The 19,443-nt window shown below is 39.6% G+C and overlaps 1 protein-coding gene across 1 annotated transcript in view; it reads right to left on the bottom strand.

The window, feature by feature from the left end:
- The window catches only part of march4l (membrane-associated ring finger (C3HC4) 4, like), a 29,599-nt gene that overhangs the window by 8,968 nt on the left and 1,188 nt on the right, over window positions 1-19,443 (bottom strand). The window contains exons 2-4 of the mRNA XM_046837309.1: window positions 18,709-19,251; window positions 1,966-2,121; window positions 1,425-1,617 (exon numbers count right to left, since the gene is read on the bottom strand). Of these exons, the coding sequence (XP_046693265.1) occupies window positions 1,425-1,617; window positions 1,966-2,121; window positions 18,709-19,137 (778 nt within the window). The 5' untranslated portion in view covers window positions 19,138-19,251. The remainder of the gene's footprint in view (window positions 1-1,424; window positions 1,618-1,965; window positions 2,122-18,708; window positions 19,252-19,443) is intronic.

The raw sequence follows: 19,443 nt of genomic DNA, 5'->3' as shown, positions 1-19,443 counted from the left end.
TCAGTATCTATTAAAAGTGGTCCAAGGAAGGAACAGTGGTGTAGAGTGGTGATGCACATGGGGAATGAAGGCTAGTCTGTGTGGTCCGATCTAACAGACAAGCTTCTGTAGCTCAAACTGCTAAATAGGTTAATGTTAATGCTCAATGGGTCAGAACTGTTTTGGCAGCAAAAGGGGGACCAACACAATATTAGGCGGATGGATAATCTGTGTATTTTTGAGAGACATTTTTATTATGTAAACGATTTTTCCTTTGTACAAGGAAGAACAGCTTTTGTTGGAGTGAAAACTTGTGTTCATTATGTATCAATTTCTTTTACACAAAAAGTTCTACATTTTTAATGAAGAGTGCCAATACTTCTGGACTCCTACTCTACTGCTCTGAGACATGTAGCTGAGATCAATCAGCTTTAGCATGCCTTTAAACCTTAATGTGCAGACTGAGAAGACCTGCCGGAGCAGCAGAAAACTTGAGCTCTGCTCAGTCTAGACGAGTCTGTCTGCACATTTAAATTCGGAGATGAGTGAATCTGGCAGCTTTTATGTATAAATATCTCAATTATCCATAGCCAAGAATGAAGCCGCTCAATAACGCCCACAGCCTTGACTTCTACTTCTTCTATTTTTTTTTCTTTTGCAGTACATTTTATGCTGTCATTTCAAAATGAGCTTTGTGTGTGCATGTGGTGTGACCATCCCAGTGGTGCTCCAGGGGACAGTTAGAACAACATGTCTTAATTAGGGTGGTTTTAACTGAGAATATACTGTAGCTAAGACATGTCTTTATGCTAACACCAAAGAGGGTTTTTTGTTTACAGTTTGGATTTTGGTTTAGGGTGGACATCTTGTTCGAAGCAAGTCGTAACCTCCTGGCAGATGCATGCATAGTGCAAAAAATATTTTGGAAATTAGAAGCACTTCTAGGTAATGACATTAAAGGAACATTTCCTAAACACCACCATATGCACAGTAGGTTTCAGACATTTCCTTGTATGCATGTGCATGCCAGTAAACACAAAAAAACATCCCAGTCTTGTCTCAACACAACAGGAAATGCATATTGCATTTCCAATCAAGATTTGTGCTATACTTCCCAACAGCTCATTATGGAAGTGGTGTCTGACAGCTATTTCTAAAACTTAACAACCCCAAGAATCAAGTAAACCGTTCTTCTATCTTAATGATTAAGGCTCTTTGGGGCCCTTGAGCAAGGCCCTTAACCCTCTGTGCTCCAGGGGCACTGTATCATAGCTGACCTGGCGCTCTGACCCTAGCTTCCTAACATTGCTGGGATATACGAAGAAAGAATTCCACTGTGCTGAAAAGTATATATGAGAAACATTTTGTCTCTTCACGGTGACAGAAACAGGTGTAAATCTTAACCCATTTAAAGAAAACGCACACATGCCGGTTCCTCAACTCACCGATGCAGACGAGGTCCATGAAGCCGTACATGGCGTAGCAGATCTGGAAGAGCAGGTCCTGGCGCTGCCACTTGGCCGAGGGACTGAGCGAAGACCACACAAGCCATGAGATACTGGCGATGAGGAAGAGCGAACCGAGCACTGCCGCCGCAATCTGCACCTTCTCGATTACTGTCAGGGATATCGCCTGCCACTGCATGGACACAGGCATCGGTTATAACAACGCAAGCCGAATACTTCCAACATCTCCAAACATGGTCGTAAGGTATGTTGTCCAAAAATATATGAATGAATGATAGATTGAAGAAGCTCATCTCTACTATTTCTTTAAAAAAAAGTGGTTGACACACGGTCCTGTTTTTTTTTTTTTAAAGTGTCTAAAACATTTTGGATTCTGTATACAGTGCATTTATTTGTTTATTTGATTTTGCGCTGAATCTTTTCCGCTGTGCACACAAGATTCTACAACTCTAACTCAAACTTACCTCGTATTTCACAACAATTTTTGAGCTTAATGTGTCAGTGATGTGTAGCAGGTCACCTGTAGTGGATTCTTGGTGCTGATGGCGATGACATGGTACTTGTAGTAGCACAGCTCACAGCTCCACGAGCCTCTTTCGCTGATCCACTTTATTAGGCATGGCTCATGAGTGCAGCGCACCGAGCCACTACAGCGGCACGGGCTCAACAGCTCACCCTGCAGAGCCCAAAACACACAGCACATTTAGGACATGGTTATGTAGTATATAAATGACATACATACACAGTATTTCACAGACGTGAGTACACCCCTCACGTTTCAACCATTTATATACTTTAGATAAGTCAGTGTGCAGTTTGTATAGCAGTACAGATTTACTGTCCTCTAAAAATAACAACCTACAGCTATTATTGTCAAAATAACTTGCAACAAAAGTGAGTACACCCTAAGTGTTAACAGCTATATGTCATTTCCCCATGCAAAGCCACATGTCCATATTCCTGCTTCTAACAAATCAAATTTGAGGGCAAAATGTTCACTTGCTGCCCAATATATCCCACCCACCAACAGGTGCCAAGAAGAAGAGATAATCACCAGTCATAATGTTATGCCTTTACATATATATATATATATATTATATATATATATATATATATATATATATATATATATGTATGTATATATATATATGTATGTATATATATGTATATATATGTATGTATATATGTATATGTATATATATATATATATATATATATATATATATATATGTATATATATATATATATATTATATATATATATAAATTTTACCAAGCACGTTTTGGGAGGTGGATGCAAACCCAGGGGAACCTTGTTTCCAGCTCAGAATCGAACCAGGGACCCTAAAGCTGTGAGGCAGGAGTTCCCCACTACTGTGCCACCTCATGTGAAAGTCAACAATTATTCCTATTTTGTACTGCACACGGTGGCTCACAAGGACAGCAATTAACCTCATTAGCAAGCGATATTGTGCTGCTGTGACTGTCTTCAAACCATTGTCTTTTACAACAAGGTTAACAGTTTCCATTAGAGTTCTGCCTTCGTGTGCACCTGCACTGACAATTCCCAGAAAAACTCCATCCTTGCAACTTGTACAATTTCCATTATTCGCCCGGCGTATTCAGAAGCGCTTTAGGACAACACTGTACAGCTTGAAAGTGCTTTCAGTAAACTGTGTGTGGGCGGCAGAGACAAAAAGAAAATACTCATGAGAAAGACCGCCGTGTTTGCATGAAGCTCTTTTAGCCAATTTGCTGAATGACTGTACATCCTTCTGTCACTGCCTTTATTATGAGAATACAAACAGTGCTTATGGAGAAAACTTTGCCTCCGAGCACATTCTTTATTGAACAGTATACAGAGAGAATAACTGGGCTGAACTTTGTTTGGCCCAATACTATCTTGTAAGTCATTCTTGAAAGTGAACTTGTAATGAGTATGGTAGTCTTGAAAGCTACAATGGATTTGCTAGACAACTAATAATATGCAGTAATTACTGACTAAATAGAGTTGCCACATTATACTATCTCTGAGCTTCACTGACAAGCACCACCATATGTGGTTCTTCTTAAAACCATTGCAACCAGGTTCGAAGGCATTTGGGTGCTGTCCATTTACGTTCACTGGATCTACAAGATTCAAAACTGTTCCACCCTGACAATGCCTCTAAGCAAGCTGTGTTCATTCAGCCACAAGGGTGTTACTTAAGTCTTATCCATATCTTCATGGAGCTGGCTTTGTGCGTTTTCATTCTTTAACACGTTTGGGTGTCCTAGTTCAAGTGAAGGAAAATGTAATGCTACCACAACCAAAGAAATCCTATTTCATTGTGTGCTACATGCGCCTTTTGACCATATAGTATACGTGGCTGTGAATTGGCCAGGGTTAATTGGGACAAAGATAAAAAGAAATTACTGTTTTTCCACAAACAGATTCCATGCAATATTGTTTTTTTTTTTTTGTATTTTTTACCAGAAATGTGAAATCCAAAATATTGTGAATCCTGTAGTTTCACAGAAAGCAAACCTAAACAGGCATAGGCACTCATCAAGAGGGAAAATATTTGTGCATTAAAGGAGAGATGTTATCAATTTGAAGCATGTGTTGGATCCAACGACAGAACTGGTTATCTCATTCTCTAATTGTTTAGTGCACTTCTGGACAACACCAAATACTACAGCGAGTCTTCACTATAGAAACATTCTGCAAATTTGATCTGTTCTAAGCTACACAATGGTCTCAAGCTCCTTTCACACATTACACATTTTGGTACTTATTCAAGAAGAGGTTAAATGTTAAAGCATGCCCAGAGACAAAATGTATCGAACAAACTGGCAAACTTGTCAAGGATGGCTCATGTATTAATCAAAATCAATATCTTATCTGGAAATGCCTGTAGTCAGCAAAAAAGAAGTGGAGTGATTCAGACATGTAGAGGCTGATGGGCATTTGTGCAAAATGAACAAGAACAAAATTCTTCATTAAGATGAAGGTGATAAACATGTGCTTGGAAAAAAATGCACGATTGTTTACTCAGCCTGCATAACGACTCGTGTGAAAACACTGTTGCTACAATTCTCAGAAAGATACTGCAAACTCAGCTCTACTGGTGCTACCAGTCCATGGGACTGTACATAGGGACTGGGACGGGACACAGTGTGAAAGAACGTTTATGTTGTAGGAAAAGATTAAGAATGAACTTTTAATGAAGAATCTAGAAATATTATTGTACCTTTATTTTAAGCCAAAGCCAGAAAATGACCCCAATACCAGCTGCAGTTCCCCCCAAAGGGGAACCTTAATGAACTTAAGAACCCTAAAAGGATATTGAGTTTTTCTTGCAAATTCAAGCTGAGACCATCCTACAGTATTTATACCAGATTTATAATTTTAGGATTATTAAATGCTCAGAAATATTTCTTCATTTTGTTGTTCTTGACTTAAAATACCACACTACCTTAAAACGTGACTTGTTTGAATGTGACTCTTAATATAGTATTTTTAAATAATAGATATTTGTAGTATTATTTTATTATATAAATGACCAAAAGCAAAAAAGAAGGTGGAGTTGTTTCGTAAAACTTATGTGCGTTCTAATGCCTCACATCATTGCTTGCAGTTTTGGAACCACTCCGTTATCATAACTATTCCTTTTTCCTTTACACTTAACCACTAGCTTTCTAACTTTGTTATTCTACAAAGTGACTAACAAAGAAGAACAAATACGATTTAATGATATTTTTTTTCCCTGCAGACAGCTGTAGCTGTAGACTACAGCAAAGTCTAGACTGCCTCCCTGTCTAGACTCCTCAAGGCTACTTTGCTCAGAGCAGTTTGTCTATTAGCTTATAAAAGCAAACTTCTTGTTAGCCATGAAATGAATATAAAAACATAACTGCTGACTGGATCTCACACTAAGTCTCATCTGATGTTTGGGATTTTTATACACCACAAGGTCAAGAATATTGTCTTTATTCTAAAAACATTTAGAAATGGAAAGTTTCTTTAACCAGTGGTTTTCAGCCTTTGGGGGAGTTACTCGTCTGCTGAGTTTCATTTCACTGCTGTAAGATAAACAGAGCAAAACAACCATACTTGTATTTCTGTGGGTCTCAGGTTTTTGTTGTTTATTTAGTTGGAAAGAAAATCAGGTATTTTTAAACTTTAGACCAGAAAAAGATTTCTGGACATCTGACACACAAACACTCATTAAGACGATACTGTTTCTACTGCTTTCTCTATTTTCATCCATCCTCTCAATGCAATATTGTTCACTGAGCATAAAATTACAAATTAAGCATATTTTGTCCTTTATTTGCTTGAGAGAAAAAGGTTTTGGAAGGGCTTTGGAGAATCACCATGGAATAAGCCAATTTTTTAAGACCTTTACTTGACATTTCACAAGTTTAGAAACTAGTGAGTAAGAAAAAAGTTTCAAATATCCAATAATATTTGTGATGCAGCCTCAATTCTAGGGTCCCAGGTTTAGTCCTACTGTAGCTTGTTTGCTGCCTGTGTGTACTTTTGCATTTTCTTCCATGATCTGTCTGGAAACTGGGCTTGTGTGTTTATTGCTTTTAGGTGTAAATGATTTTTTACACAAACGCCCTGCAATGAACTGGAGTTTATTCCTGCTTATTCCTGAACAATGAACAGTGGTAATATTGTTCTCTGCATCCATATTCTTTGGCTTTCTCCTCTTTTAAAGCTTGTAACACTGAGTTTTGTGACATCGGTTCAAATCAGATGTCTTGTAGTACGGTGTAAACTAAATGTTGTGTTTGTTTGGTTTTTTTAGAAAAATTAATCCATATACATGCAAAACTTCTGTATTTATAAATAAACTTTTAGATAAAAAGGGTTGCACGCAGATTTTTTTGAAAGGTTACTGGATCTAGTTTCTAAAGGAGTTTGAAGCTTTTAAAAAGTAAACCATCTGTTGTTTGCCTTCTACTACAACTTTTTAAAGGTTTCTCAAAACATCTTTCACTTTGAGTCATTTCTTACATGTATAAGTAAAAGAGTCAGGAGAAAAAAAGAAGAGAAGATATAAATAGGAGCGTGTCCTTCAAATCTGCCCTCATGACCCCACCTGATGTGGTGATACCAGTGGTTAAATAGCTTTTTAAAACCTTACAGACTGAGGCTCGGCAGTCTAGTCCTTTAGTTACAGGTCTTATCTTGTGTCTCGAATGGACAATGTCACAATAAATAGTGGGTCATAAAGTACCATATTTTCCGGACTATAAGCCGCTACTTTTTCCCCATGCTTTGAACCCCCCCCCGGCTTAAACAACGAAGCGGCTAATTTATCGAGTTTCCTGAGTTTTTCTCGGTTTCACAAGCTTCAAGCCAAAAAAACTGAGCCCCATACTATTAGACCAATGAAATTGCTGAAAGGGTTCAGGTGAACCAATGAAAGTCTTTATATTAAATCAGATGCGCTCCCACTGAATCGGGCCGCACCACATCATAAATATGGATGATGTTTCTCTGACGTTTGACCTGCCGCTCACTCGGACTGTCTACAGGAAATGCGAATTATTCGTCACGCTGAAAACACCCGGGCATGAAAAAACGCACTTCACCTGTGTTCTGAGCTGCATGGCATCGGGAGAAAAGCTTCACCGATGGTGATTTTTAAACGCTCGACAATGCCAAAAAAAGGAAGGAGGAAGACAGTGAACAATGACTTTCTTGGTAGGCTACTGTTTAGATACAAGTCGTGTAACAGACACTGTCTTTCGCTGTCTTACACTGCCACTGTGTAAAGTTCAGTTCCAATGTAGGAACCTGCGGCGTATTTATGTTCAAAATCTTTGTAAAATTCAGTGGGTGCGGCTTATATTTGGGTGCGCTTAATAGTCCGGAAATTACAGTAATCGATATTGTTCCCTGTTTCTAGAGCTGTATTTTAAACTCCAGGGCTTTTTCAGATTATAACCTTAATATGTTCGGTTAATGATTGTGGTTGTGACTTTGAGCATTGCAGCATGCAGTTGCTTTACTAAACTCCAAACAGCTTGGGGAGGGTTAGATTGTGTTGTTTTGGCGGGTTAAAAAGCTTTAAAGGACTAATTGCTTGAATATCCAAGTAATCACAAAGATGTTTATAATGCAGAAAGATTGCCAGAGTGCTGAAGTACTTCCCGTTCAGCTCTCTTTGAGAGGATTTGAGTTTTCAGGAGATTTAGGTGTGTCGAGGAAATTCTGAGGATGCATTTTGTATGTGCGAAGGACTGCATTCCTTATAAAGAGCACGCTTTACTTAAGAGGATTATCGAATAAGGGTTTTACACAGAGAGCTGGTCCCTTGCTGTGTAGATTACATCTGATTTAGGCGAATCTTCTTTTCTATTCAGTGCTGTTTTATATTAAGTGAGAAATAACTGCTTTGTCTGATTTTTTTTTTTAACATCAAATTCACTAAAAACACAATGTGGCCAAAAAATGGTAAATACCTGATTATCACACTCATGTGTATGTGATGTTCAGGTGTCTACAAACCTTTGGCCATATAGTGTAAATGAGTTACTTTGTGTTTTGTGTTAGTTGGCTGGTGCTGTATTCTCAGTATTCCCATGACAAGTCAGTGGTTGTGTGCCGCTCTGCCAATGAGGACGATGCTACAGCTAGCACAGTTTCAGTGGCATTTAATAGGAGAAACATATTTAACGATCTCAAACCCAAGGGATACTAGTCATATCATTATTTATTTATTTATTTTTTGTTAGCTCAAATCAGCAAACGTTTGTCATTTTCAGAAGAAATCCAACACGGACACATTGGGGACAGAACACAATGAGATTATGTGATGATGTTACGACAGAGACTCGGCTTGGCTAGATAGTGATATACAAGATTTTAATACCAGTATTATCATGAAAGTTCAATCTGATATATTTGAGCAGGCGGTTCAGATGAGGATGTGAGAGAGATGAGGCAAGCAGAGATGAAGCGAGGGCTAATTGCTTCTGGCACCGCTATTAGCTGGTAGTCAAACAGCATTATAGGTAATGCAGGAAAAACCATCAACTTCAACTACGAAATTATAACGAACCACATTTTTTACTTCGTATTTGCTATTTAAATATCTAGGTATGTGATCTGATTTATCTGGAAATCTGATTCACTCGGCACTTAGTAATTATTCATCTGATTTGCTCTTAAAAATTAATGCTAAGTGTCGTAATCATGGTGTGTGGAGTGTAAACTGCTGTTTGATAGAGCACTTGATGCAGCATATTTAAGCAGGAAATGAGGCCACTTTGTCTAATTGAGTCGAGTAAACCAATCAGACTATCTGCTCGGCTCACCTGCAGGCCAGCGGACTGTTTTCCGCGAACTATCCTGATGATTTTATCCCTCTAGATTTACATCCTGCAGCTAAACCCTGTCCCAGTGGATCCTTTATAGATGTGTGTGTGTGTGTGTGTGTGTGTGTGTGTGTGTGTGTGTGTGTGTGTGTGTGTGTAAAAACTGATTGAAGGGTATAGTGTGGTACAAATCCAACTACTGAGTAGGATAAAGAGACACAGACTGAAAGTTGTCAGAAACAGCACATAAGCACCATTTATACACCAGTCAAATGAGGACTGACAGCTGAAGACCATGGAAATGTCAAATGTCAAACTGTGGGAATCCTCCTAAAACTTCCAACAGGCAATGAACAGTAACATCTGCTGAAACCACCTTCGTCTTGATAGCATGTCTGCCACTTACCAAAAAGACAAAGAAAGAGAAAAGGAACAGGATGAGTAAGAAAAAAGAAGCATAATGGCTTAGTTCTGAAGCATTGTGCTCACCCAGCGTTCTTTTTACCACTGATGATTGTTCCAACGATCACCTTAAATTGCCTTATTAGCAATAGCAAAATGTAATGTAACAACAGTTTGAGTGATTAAACAGGCATCTGATTAGCATAGCCGAAAAATAAACCATTGCAAGCAGTCATCTGAAATGCTCAGAAGCAATTGTTTTTATTTGCAGGGCTCCCTACAGTGTTTTGAACAGCTTCTGCAACCATTAATAGGCGCAATAATATACTCAAAGTTACGATATTATCACAACGCCATTTATCTCTCCTCTTTATGAACCTATTCATCTCCAAACAGCAACATAGAGGAAGTGTCAGATTTAATAAAGCAACGTGAAGAGATAAGGACAACTGTCTGTTTTAAGCCTGGAAGGCCCCTCGGCAACACATCACAAAGCTAAATAACCGTGTTGCTGCACAGAGATGAATCTTACGCAAGAAGTTCACAGAGGGCAGGAGTGAGTATGTTGGAGAAAATTTGCATCTCTTTCCATCTGTTCTCAACCTTTCTCTTGGCCTTAGATTCTGTGTCCCACGCAGCAGTGGGTATATGTTTGGGTGTGTGTGTGTGTGTGTGTGTGTGTGTGTGTGTTTGTGTGTGCGCGTGTGTATGTATGTATATATACATATACATAGTAGTCAATGTACAGTTTGTACAGCGGTGCAGATTAACTGCCATTATTGTCAAAATAACTCGCAACAAAAGTGAGTACACCCTAAGTGAACAAAAATGTGTCCAAAGTGTCCATATATACCACTGCCTTAAACCTCCTGGGCATGAAATTCACCAGAGCTGCACAGTTTGTTGCTGGGATCCTCTTCCACTCTTACATAATGACATCACGGAGCTGGATGTTAATGACATGCCTCTTCGCCACCTTCCACTTGAGGATCCCCAGGTGCTCAATAGGGTTCAGGTCTGGAGACATACTTGACCAGTCCATCACCTTCACCTTCAGCAATGCAGTTTTCATCTTGGCGGTTCTGCTTCAGAATGTCACAGTGCAGGTTGGAATCCATGTTTTCCTCAATAAACTGCAGCTCCTCAGTACCAGCACCACTCATGCAGCCCCAGACCATGATGTGACCACCAGCATACTTGTCTGTAGGAAAGACACAATTTTATTGGTTCTCCTCACCAGGACCAAACATGATGGACACCATCAGAGCCAAACAAGTTAATCTTATTCTCATCAGACCACAGGACATGATTCCAGTAATTCATGCTTTTGGACAGGTTGTTCTTCACCAAACTTTTTCAAGCTTTCTTGTGAGCAGCTTCAGAAGTGGCTTCCTTCTGGGAACGACAGCCTGCAAACCCACTTGTTGCAGTGTGAGGCGTTTGGTCTGAGCACTGACGAGCAGACCTTCTGCTTCTACAACCTCTAAAGCAATGCTGCAACACTCACGCATATGTTTTTTAAACCGAACGAGGACTCAACTTCTTTGATTGACCATTTCGAGGTCTCTTCCGAGTGGAATCTGTCTTGGAAAACCTCTGTATGACCCTGGCCACTGCACTGTAACTCAGTTTCAGGGTGTTACTGATCTTCTAATAACCAAGACCTCTTTGTGAAGAGCAACAATTCTAATTCTCAAATCCTAAGAGAGTCTTTGTCATTAAGGTGCCATGTTGAACATCCAGTGGTTAGTATAAGAGAATTTAGAACAAGAGCACCAAATTGTACCTGCTCTAATACAAGATACACAGAAATTGTCTGGTCCTGTCAAGCAGACACAAACATGAACATTATGAATAGAACATGTGGCTTTGGTTACAAGACATACAGCTGTTATCACTTTGGGTGTACTCACATTTGTTGCAAGCTATTAAGACTCTAACAGCTGTATGCAGAGTTATTTTTAGAGGACAGTAAATCTATAGTACTATACAAGCTGCACATTGACTATTCTAAAATATATCTGCATCTGGATGCAAGCTGGGACTAGAAAACTGATCTTGGCCAATAGCATGATTAATAGAGCTGAATTCTGCTACACTGAAGTGGGTTCTAAACCAGAAGAACTGAATATGTTTGAATGGCCATGTGTGCTGAATCTGACTGAGAATGTGTGGCACAAAAAATGCTGTTCACTGACAATCTCCATCCAGCCTGACTTTGCCTAGAGGAATGAGCATAAATATCAGGATCCAGACCCGCAAATGTGACAGAGGCTTATCCCAGATGTGTTACAGCTAACCATGAAATTTACAAAACCATATAATCGATCAAACAATCGTTAAATCAATCAATCAATAAGATGAAGGTGGAATCCAGCATGTGTATGTGTAACATACTTGAATCATCAGTTTGCAGTTCAAACCCAGATGATGGTTTCTGCTTCTGCACCCTTGAGCACCTTCACCTTACCGTTAAGCTTTACCAGGAAGACTGTCAGAAAGCAAACCAATCCTGAATTTCTGTGAAGAGATTTCTAGAATAGACCGAGACAATCATAAATGGGCTTGGCTTCTTGCTCAGTGAATCCTCTTGGTGAAAGTGGGGTGAAAGAGAAGCCAAAACCACTGCTTGATATTCATCTTTTCTATGGTGCAGGCACGGTGCTCTTTATCATACACAATACTCATCTCCACATAAAGCAACAGACTGTATTGATTTGCTTCTTGAAGTCTAGAAAAACATTAAAAGATCCACTCGTAATCCAGACTACACAACCCCTAGCATGTGTGACTAACTATGAGGTGCCAAGAACAAACAAAGTGGATCTAAAAAGGACAATAATGTAGATGTAGATGTACTTCATGTTCTTTGCCAGGTTACTAAGTGTACCAAAGATGTTTCTGTGAGGTAAACCATGCCAGTGATAAGCATGTGTACTTTAAAATATAAGTCTTATTTCTAATAAGTCCATTTATTGGCATTCCAGCCACCTCATGAGGTAAATAAACCAAAGCGCTAACCTGAAAAACCCCCACCGAGACAAAAGCAATAAATAACCAGGTTGAAACGTTAAACATTGATAAAATGTCTTTTTGTCCGGACGTACTTATAGACATATTCAAGGCAGGCCCCGCAAGGGGAATTAAGATCTGAAGGAAATGCTACAGCTCGAGAAACAGAACAGTGCTCTGCTACAGCAACTGAAATGAGACAGAAACTAGGTGATATTATAGACTTGTTGATTTAGAGGCAGTACAAGGATTAAAAAAAAAAAAAAAAGGCCTGGTGCGCTAATGCAATTTCTACAACAAAGCAATGTCCGTATTGATTTTTTTTCCTCCTCAAAGCAGACAGAATTTATAGGTGCCTTTAAAAATTCCCGCAAGACTCCAAGCACAGAATATACAGTGCCTGGTTTTAGACGAGGAGCTAGAAGACATCATACAGCCCAATTCCTGCTACCTGGCTTTCGAACAACCCTTCATTCATAGAGGTTTTGGCATGAAGTATTCCTTAATCCAGCTCCTTAGCAGCTTTTTTCCGTCCTCTTAAGCATTTCAGTGCTGGATGTGTCCAGCTGGATGCTGCACATCATGTGTAAAGACATGGGTAATTAATCAGCAGGGCGTGATCGAAACCACACAGACTTGATGCTCTTCCTGTGTGTTTCCACTTTATTGAAGGACTCTCTCTTTCTCCTGTGCTCTCTTTTGCTCGTTTTCTGTCCCTCGTTAAAAACATGACCGGAGCAGGCCCAGGGTGGATTTTTCTTCGTGATCGAAAGGGAAAAGATAAAGTGAAATGTCCTTTCTTTGCTGTAGAATGTAATTGGTCCGTGTGCTTCACACGAACAGAGGACCTTTCTGTATTTTCCTGCCCCTGTTTAGACCATTTATAAAGCGCTCGTCCTTGCTTGAACCGAGGAGAGATGGAGAAAGAAAAGATAGAGATAGAGGAAATGGCGTGACTCAAGGCCTGACAAATGCATATACACACGCACTCGCACACATACACACACACACGCACCTCTGTTAGAAAGAGTCTTCTCACAGAACCATCTGCTTCCTGCACCGCTCTCATTATAGACAAAGAACCATCCATCAGCCGCCAGCCAGACCTCCCTAACACACTTCACACACTGATGGATACCAGAGAGAAACATCCTGCTGGCACTAGCAGCGGGAGATCATATGGCCATATAATATTAACATAGCAACGAACTGTCATGATACACTTTGCTCTGAGTACCACAGGTATCAATACGAGAATGGTAGGATCCAAATCGACCGTTATCATGATAAACATCTCTGTGTATCCAAAACGCAATATGTTTATTTTGCCCAAGGATAAAATTAGCAAGTGATTGCGTGCAGTTCGTCTCTCGTGACAGACGCTATTTGTTTTTCAAATAATAGTAGGCAAAATATAAAAAAGTAGCAAATTAGCTGAACACTGATTACATGCAAGCAATACACTCAGCCTACGCCAAATCACAGCCACGAGGATATTTAGTTTAATCACAACCATGAGTGTGATCTTGCTATCACACAACAATTTTATAAACAAGAAATTAACATTGAGAAAGTGATATTTTTGGATACAGTGTGACCAAATGTTTTTTTCCCCCCAATATATTTTTCACTATTGGTTTCCCCCCCTCTGTAAGCAGATATAGATCATGAAAAAGCCATGCACACCAGCTAGCGAGCTTAGGTGGATTTGTACGTTGCTGTTCGAGGTGTTTCTGAGGAACTACGTTCCCTTCTCTTATTTCGTCTTTTATCTCAGACAGATGTTATATTCATGGCATTGCTTTAAAGTAGGAAGTGGAATTTAATGTGGTGGATACAAACACACCATGAAACAACGTTCCTCTTGAACATGGTGATACATAAAACAACATAAAGCTACATAACAGAAAACAGGGCTAAGAACTGGTAAGTGTCCTCGCCACATAAAGTGCATCGTGTGCAACCTGGTGCAAACAGTGCAAGACAGACAGCGCAAAGACAACACAAGACAGTGTAGGACTAATACACAAAATGCAAAATAGCGCTGCCAGTAAACCTGCTGTATATTACACACAGTAAACCTGCTGTATATTTTACAGTAAACCTGCTGTATATTACACACAGTAAACCTGCTGTATATTTTACAGTAAACCTGCTGTATATTACACACAGTAAACCTGCTGTATATTTTACAGTAAACCTGCTGTATATTACACACAGTAAACCTGCTGTATATTTTACAGTAAACCTGCTGTATATTTTACAGTAAACCTGCTGTATATTACACAGTAAACCTGCTGTATATTTTACAGTAAACCAGCTGTATATTACACAGTAAACCTGCTGTATATTTTACAGTAAACCTGCTGCTGTATATTTTACAGTAAACCTGCTGTATATTACACACAGTAAACCTGCTGTATATTTTACAGTAAACCTGCTGTATATTACACACAGTAAACCTGCTGTATATTTTACAGTAAACCTGCTGTATATTTTACAGTAAACCTGCTGTATATTACACAGTAAACCTGCTGTATATTTTACAGTAAACCAGCTGTATATTACACAGTAAACCTGCTGTATATTTTACAGTAAACCAGCTGTATATTACACAGTAAACCTGCTGTATATTTTACAGTAAACCTGCTGTATATTACACAGTACACCTGCTGTATATTACTCAGTAAACCTGCTGTATATTACACATAGTATATCTGCTGTATTTTACACAGTAAACCTGCTGTATATTTTATAGTAAACCTGCTATATATTACACAGTAAAACCGCTGTATATTACACAGTAAATCTGCTGTATATTATACACAGTAAATCTGCTGTATATTATACAAAGTAAACCTGCTGTATATTACACACAGTAAACCTGATGTATATTACACACAGTGAACCTGCTGTATATTACACACAGTGAACCTGCTGTATATTATACACAGTAAACCTGATGTATATTACACATAGTGAACCTGCTGTATATTACACACAGTCAACCTGCTGTATATTTTACAGTAAACCTGCTGTATAATTTACAGTAAACCAGCTGTATATTACACAGTAAACCTGCTGTATATTACACACAGTAAATCTGCTGTTTTTTTTACACAGTAAACCTGCTGTATATTTTACAGTAAACCTGTTGCATATTACACACAGTAAACCTGCTGTATATTTTACAGGTAACTGCTGTATATTACACAGTAAACCTGCTGGATATTTTACAGTACACCTGCTGTATATTTTACAGTAAACCTGCTGTATATTACACAGTAAACCTGTTGTATATTACACACAGTAAACCTGCTGTATATTTTACAGTAAACCTGCTGTATATTTTACAGTAAACCTGCTGTATATTAAACAGTAAACCTGCTGTATATTTTACAGTAAACCTGCTGTATATTAAACAGTAAACCTGCTGTATATTTTACAGTAAACCTGATGTATATTACACAGTAAGCCTGCTGTATATTTTACAGTAAACCTGCTGTATATTACACACAGTAAACCTGCTGTATATTAAACAGTAAACCTGCTGTATATTACACACAGTAAACCTGCTGTATATTTTACAGTAAACCTGTTGTATATTAAACAGTAAGCCTGCTGTATATTTTACAGTAAACCTGATGTACATTACACAGTAAACCTGCTGTATATTTTACAGTAAACCTGTTGCATATTACACACAGTAAACCTGCTGTATATTACACAGTAAACCTGCTGTATATTAAACAGTAAACCTGCTGTATATTACACAGTAAACCTGCTGTATATTAAACAGTAAACCTGCTGTATATTACACAGTAAACCTGCTGTATTTTACACACAATAAACCTGCTGTATAACTATTGTACAAAAGGCAGTAAACAGTGTGAAAAATGGTCACTTGCTTTACATATTTCCAGCTTTGTTCTTAAATTAGCAACACAAGTTTCTTTTTTACTAGCTACACAAACTCAACAGAGGCACCAGCGATCTCTGCTGCTTCCTTACAAACGTTATTCTTCATAATCCGTCATCTGTATTGCCGAGTATCACGGATTGCAATTTGTCATAGTGTGTTGGTACTATAAAAATATGAAAAGAATACTAGGAAAGAAAGTAATATATAAAGACATTAACTATACAATTTGTGCAACGTATGTGAAGTGAGGCAGGGCAAACAATCATGTAAAAGTGATGCAGTGCAAATGATATTTACTTTTTTAGCATTTGGCAGATGCCCTTTATCCAGAGCGATTTACAACTGAGCAGTGGAGGGTTAGTGGCCTTGCTCAAGGACCCACAGGGGTAACTCTGGTTGTTGTTGGAATCTGAACTTATGACCTTTCCGATACAATGCCTTAAGCACTAAGCTACCAGCTCCCGAATAGGTGATATAGTAGTCCTTGTTGATTGTGATAATGTAACGTATATGTGATGACAGTGTGAGGTTTACATAAATGTTAGTGTTTGTGGAGGCAGGACAGAAATAATGGTGGGTCCTTGGTATTGCTGATGATGTCAGTTGTGGAATGAAAGAAGATTCTTCTATGTAATGGTTCTATATTTGTTTCATAAGAGGTCGTGAATAACGAGATAAGGGTTTGTGTGTAAAAAAAAAAAAAGGATGCTACCCACAGCTACAGTATGAACTAAAGTTTGGTGCAAATGGGGAACTGAAAAAACGTTGAACTGTACATATACTATTACATTTTTGCAGAGGAATCTTTCAAGCTAGACATTTGGACAGCTGGCAAATGTTTTATTTCTTTTTTTTTTTTTTTTCTACGAAACGGCTGCCTGTTATTGTGTTGCATGCAGTGAAGTCTCAACAATGGGCAAGGGGTGTTCGACGTTACACGTCAGCGCGTATCCATATACAATTATCCAGGCAGCGTGCTGGAAAACGCGTGTACATCATCTGACACGTAGGCAACTAAATCCAGCCAGCTAACCTTTACATAATGGGATCGGCGACTCTCTGGCTCATGGCAGAGGTTAAGGACAAAATATCAGGCTCATAAAACCACTGTGGTGGAATTTAAAAATGAGGTGACCTCAGCTAAAAAGAGCATCTCATTATTGTGCTTGTATAATAGCACAGATTCCCTGATGTCCATTGCTTCACCATAGTGTGTCGATTAGCTTCAAAGCTTCTACAGGCTGTTTTTCTCTCATTCTTTTTAAACTGGTCTTTCTCTATGCTTCAGATGAGAAACAGCAGTAGTAATAGCAGTAGCAACTATAGACATTTTTTTCCTCAGTAAGACGATAAAGCGTTACAATCTGCACATAGGTTTCTGTATTAATTATTTGACCCCTGATTGTCACCTTATATCATTTCCATCACATTCAAAACAGACTATATGGACAGACGTATTAGGACACCTGACTCTTCTAACCATATGTGGTTCTGTTACCACAAAGTTGGCACACTATTGTATAGGACGTCTCTGAATGCAGTAGTGGTACATTTTCTGACCCAAACCTGTTCCAGCATGACAAAGTGCACAAAGCCGGCTCCAATAAGATATTGAGTGGCCTGCTATAGAGCTTCAACCCTATGAAACACCTTGTGCTAATGCACACCAGGCCTCCTCACCCTACATCAGTACATGACTTTATTAAAACATTAATGGCAAATGAGCACAAATTCTCCACAAAATCCAGTGGAACATCTTCAGAAAAAAGTAATTTCAATAGCAAATACACTCTAAATGTGGAATGGGATGTCCATAAAGAGCATACCAATCTCATTTTTAGATGTCCACAGACTGCATCAAATGAGCTGTAACTGCTTTGTAGCTCTCTTGTTTAATTCTGTCTGATTCTGTAATCAACTGCATGTACGTAGAAAAATACTGTCTTGATGCTTAATGTCTACCAATGTCTTTGTGTCTGTGTGGGTTTCCTCTGGGATGTCTGGTTTCCTCCACAAAACATGCCATGCCTCACTAAATTGCCTTCGATTGAATGTGTGTGTGTGTGTGTGTGTGTGTGTGTGTGTGTGTGGGTGTGTGCACTCATGACCAGCATCCTGTTTGGAATCTATTGCCTTTTTGACCTCAGTGTTCCTTGATGCTCCTTGATAGTCCGGATCCACCACATCCCTAACCAGGATAAAGTGTTTACTGAAGATTGATGGACGAATGTATTAATGCTTTCAATGCATCAGATTCTTCTCAGCATAGACTTTTTTCCAGAAATGGACACAATTTTAATATTATGACATTTTTTTTCTACAGATGTTATTGTTCAGGCTGATGTACACTAAAATCAGGTCAGCAGTAAATCACGAATAGGGTAAAAAAATAATAATAATACAAGAAAGTCAATTTGACGATCCTGAGACAGGATTCTCTAAAAAACAGATCTCTAAAAACATCTCGGGATATAACTAGTCTGGACTCGTGAATTCCTAAAGCTGTGACTGCTGATGGAAGAAGAAGGTTCTCTTGATTAGTATATGATGATCATAAGGTCGGTAACCGAAACCCATGTGCGTGTTTCTTATTTATTAAGGGCCATCTTACCTGATCTGCTCCCTGAAAGCAGATCCGGCACAGGGGCGTCCGCGCTCCGCTCTCCGTGCAGCTCTCCAGACTCGCCCTCTCGTCGAGCTTCTCCTTGGTGCATTCCTCGCTCGAGCTGCCGCCGTCCGGACTCTCCGCGGTGCTCCGCTCCTCATCACCAGCCCAAACCGCGTCGGCTGCGGATGCGACGGCGGCGGATGCGGCGTCGTCCTCGTCCCGCGTCCGCTCCGCCGGAGGAGCGCTCGGCGCTCCGTTCATGGGCGACGTTGCCGGTGCCGGTGCCGGTGGTGGCCTGAGCAGCAAAGCCTTCAGGTCACTTAACAAGACGCGACAGCGGCGGCCTCTCTGCTTTCCCTCGCGCCGCAGCATCGGTGAACGGCTCAGCGAACTCCGGCACCATCCAACCCCGACACCGCCAGCGCACCACATGTGCCCGTTTATACGCGCTTAACGACGGACGAGCTGCAGACGGAGAACACCGTGCCGCTTCAGCGTATCGGTTTAACCCAAATCAACTCCCAGTGATAGCTCGAGCGGCTAAAGCTAACACACACACACACACACACACACACACACACACACACACACACACGGTTTGGAACGGCTTTTCTGGAGGACGTCTGTGTTCGAGCAGCGCTACGCTCTCTACTCACACAACACCCCACTGAGTCGACTCCGAGTCGTATTCTTTCAATAGGTGTCGGTTCCAAACAATATCTGACAACAATATCTTTT

Source organism: Silurus meridionalis, chromosome 24, assembly GCF_014805685.1.
Source record: "Silurus meridionalis isolate SWU-2019-XX chromosome 24, ASM1480568v1, whole genome shotgun sequence".
Lineage (NCBI taxonomy): Eukaryota > Metazoa > Chordata > Actinopteri > Siluriformes > Siluridae > Silurus > Silurus meridionalis.
Note: the sequence above shows the minus strand (reverse complement) of the source record. Positions and strands in the feature narration are given on the sequence as shown.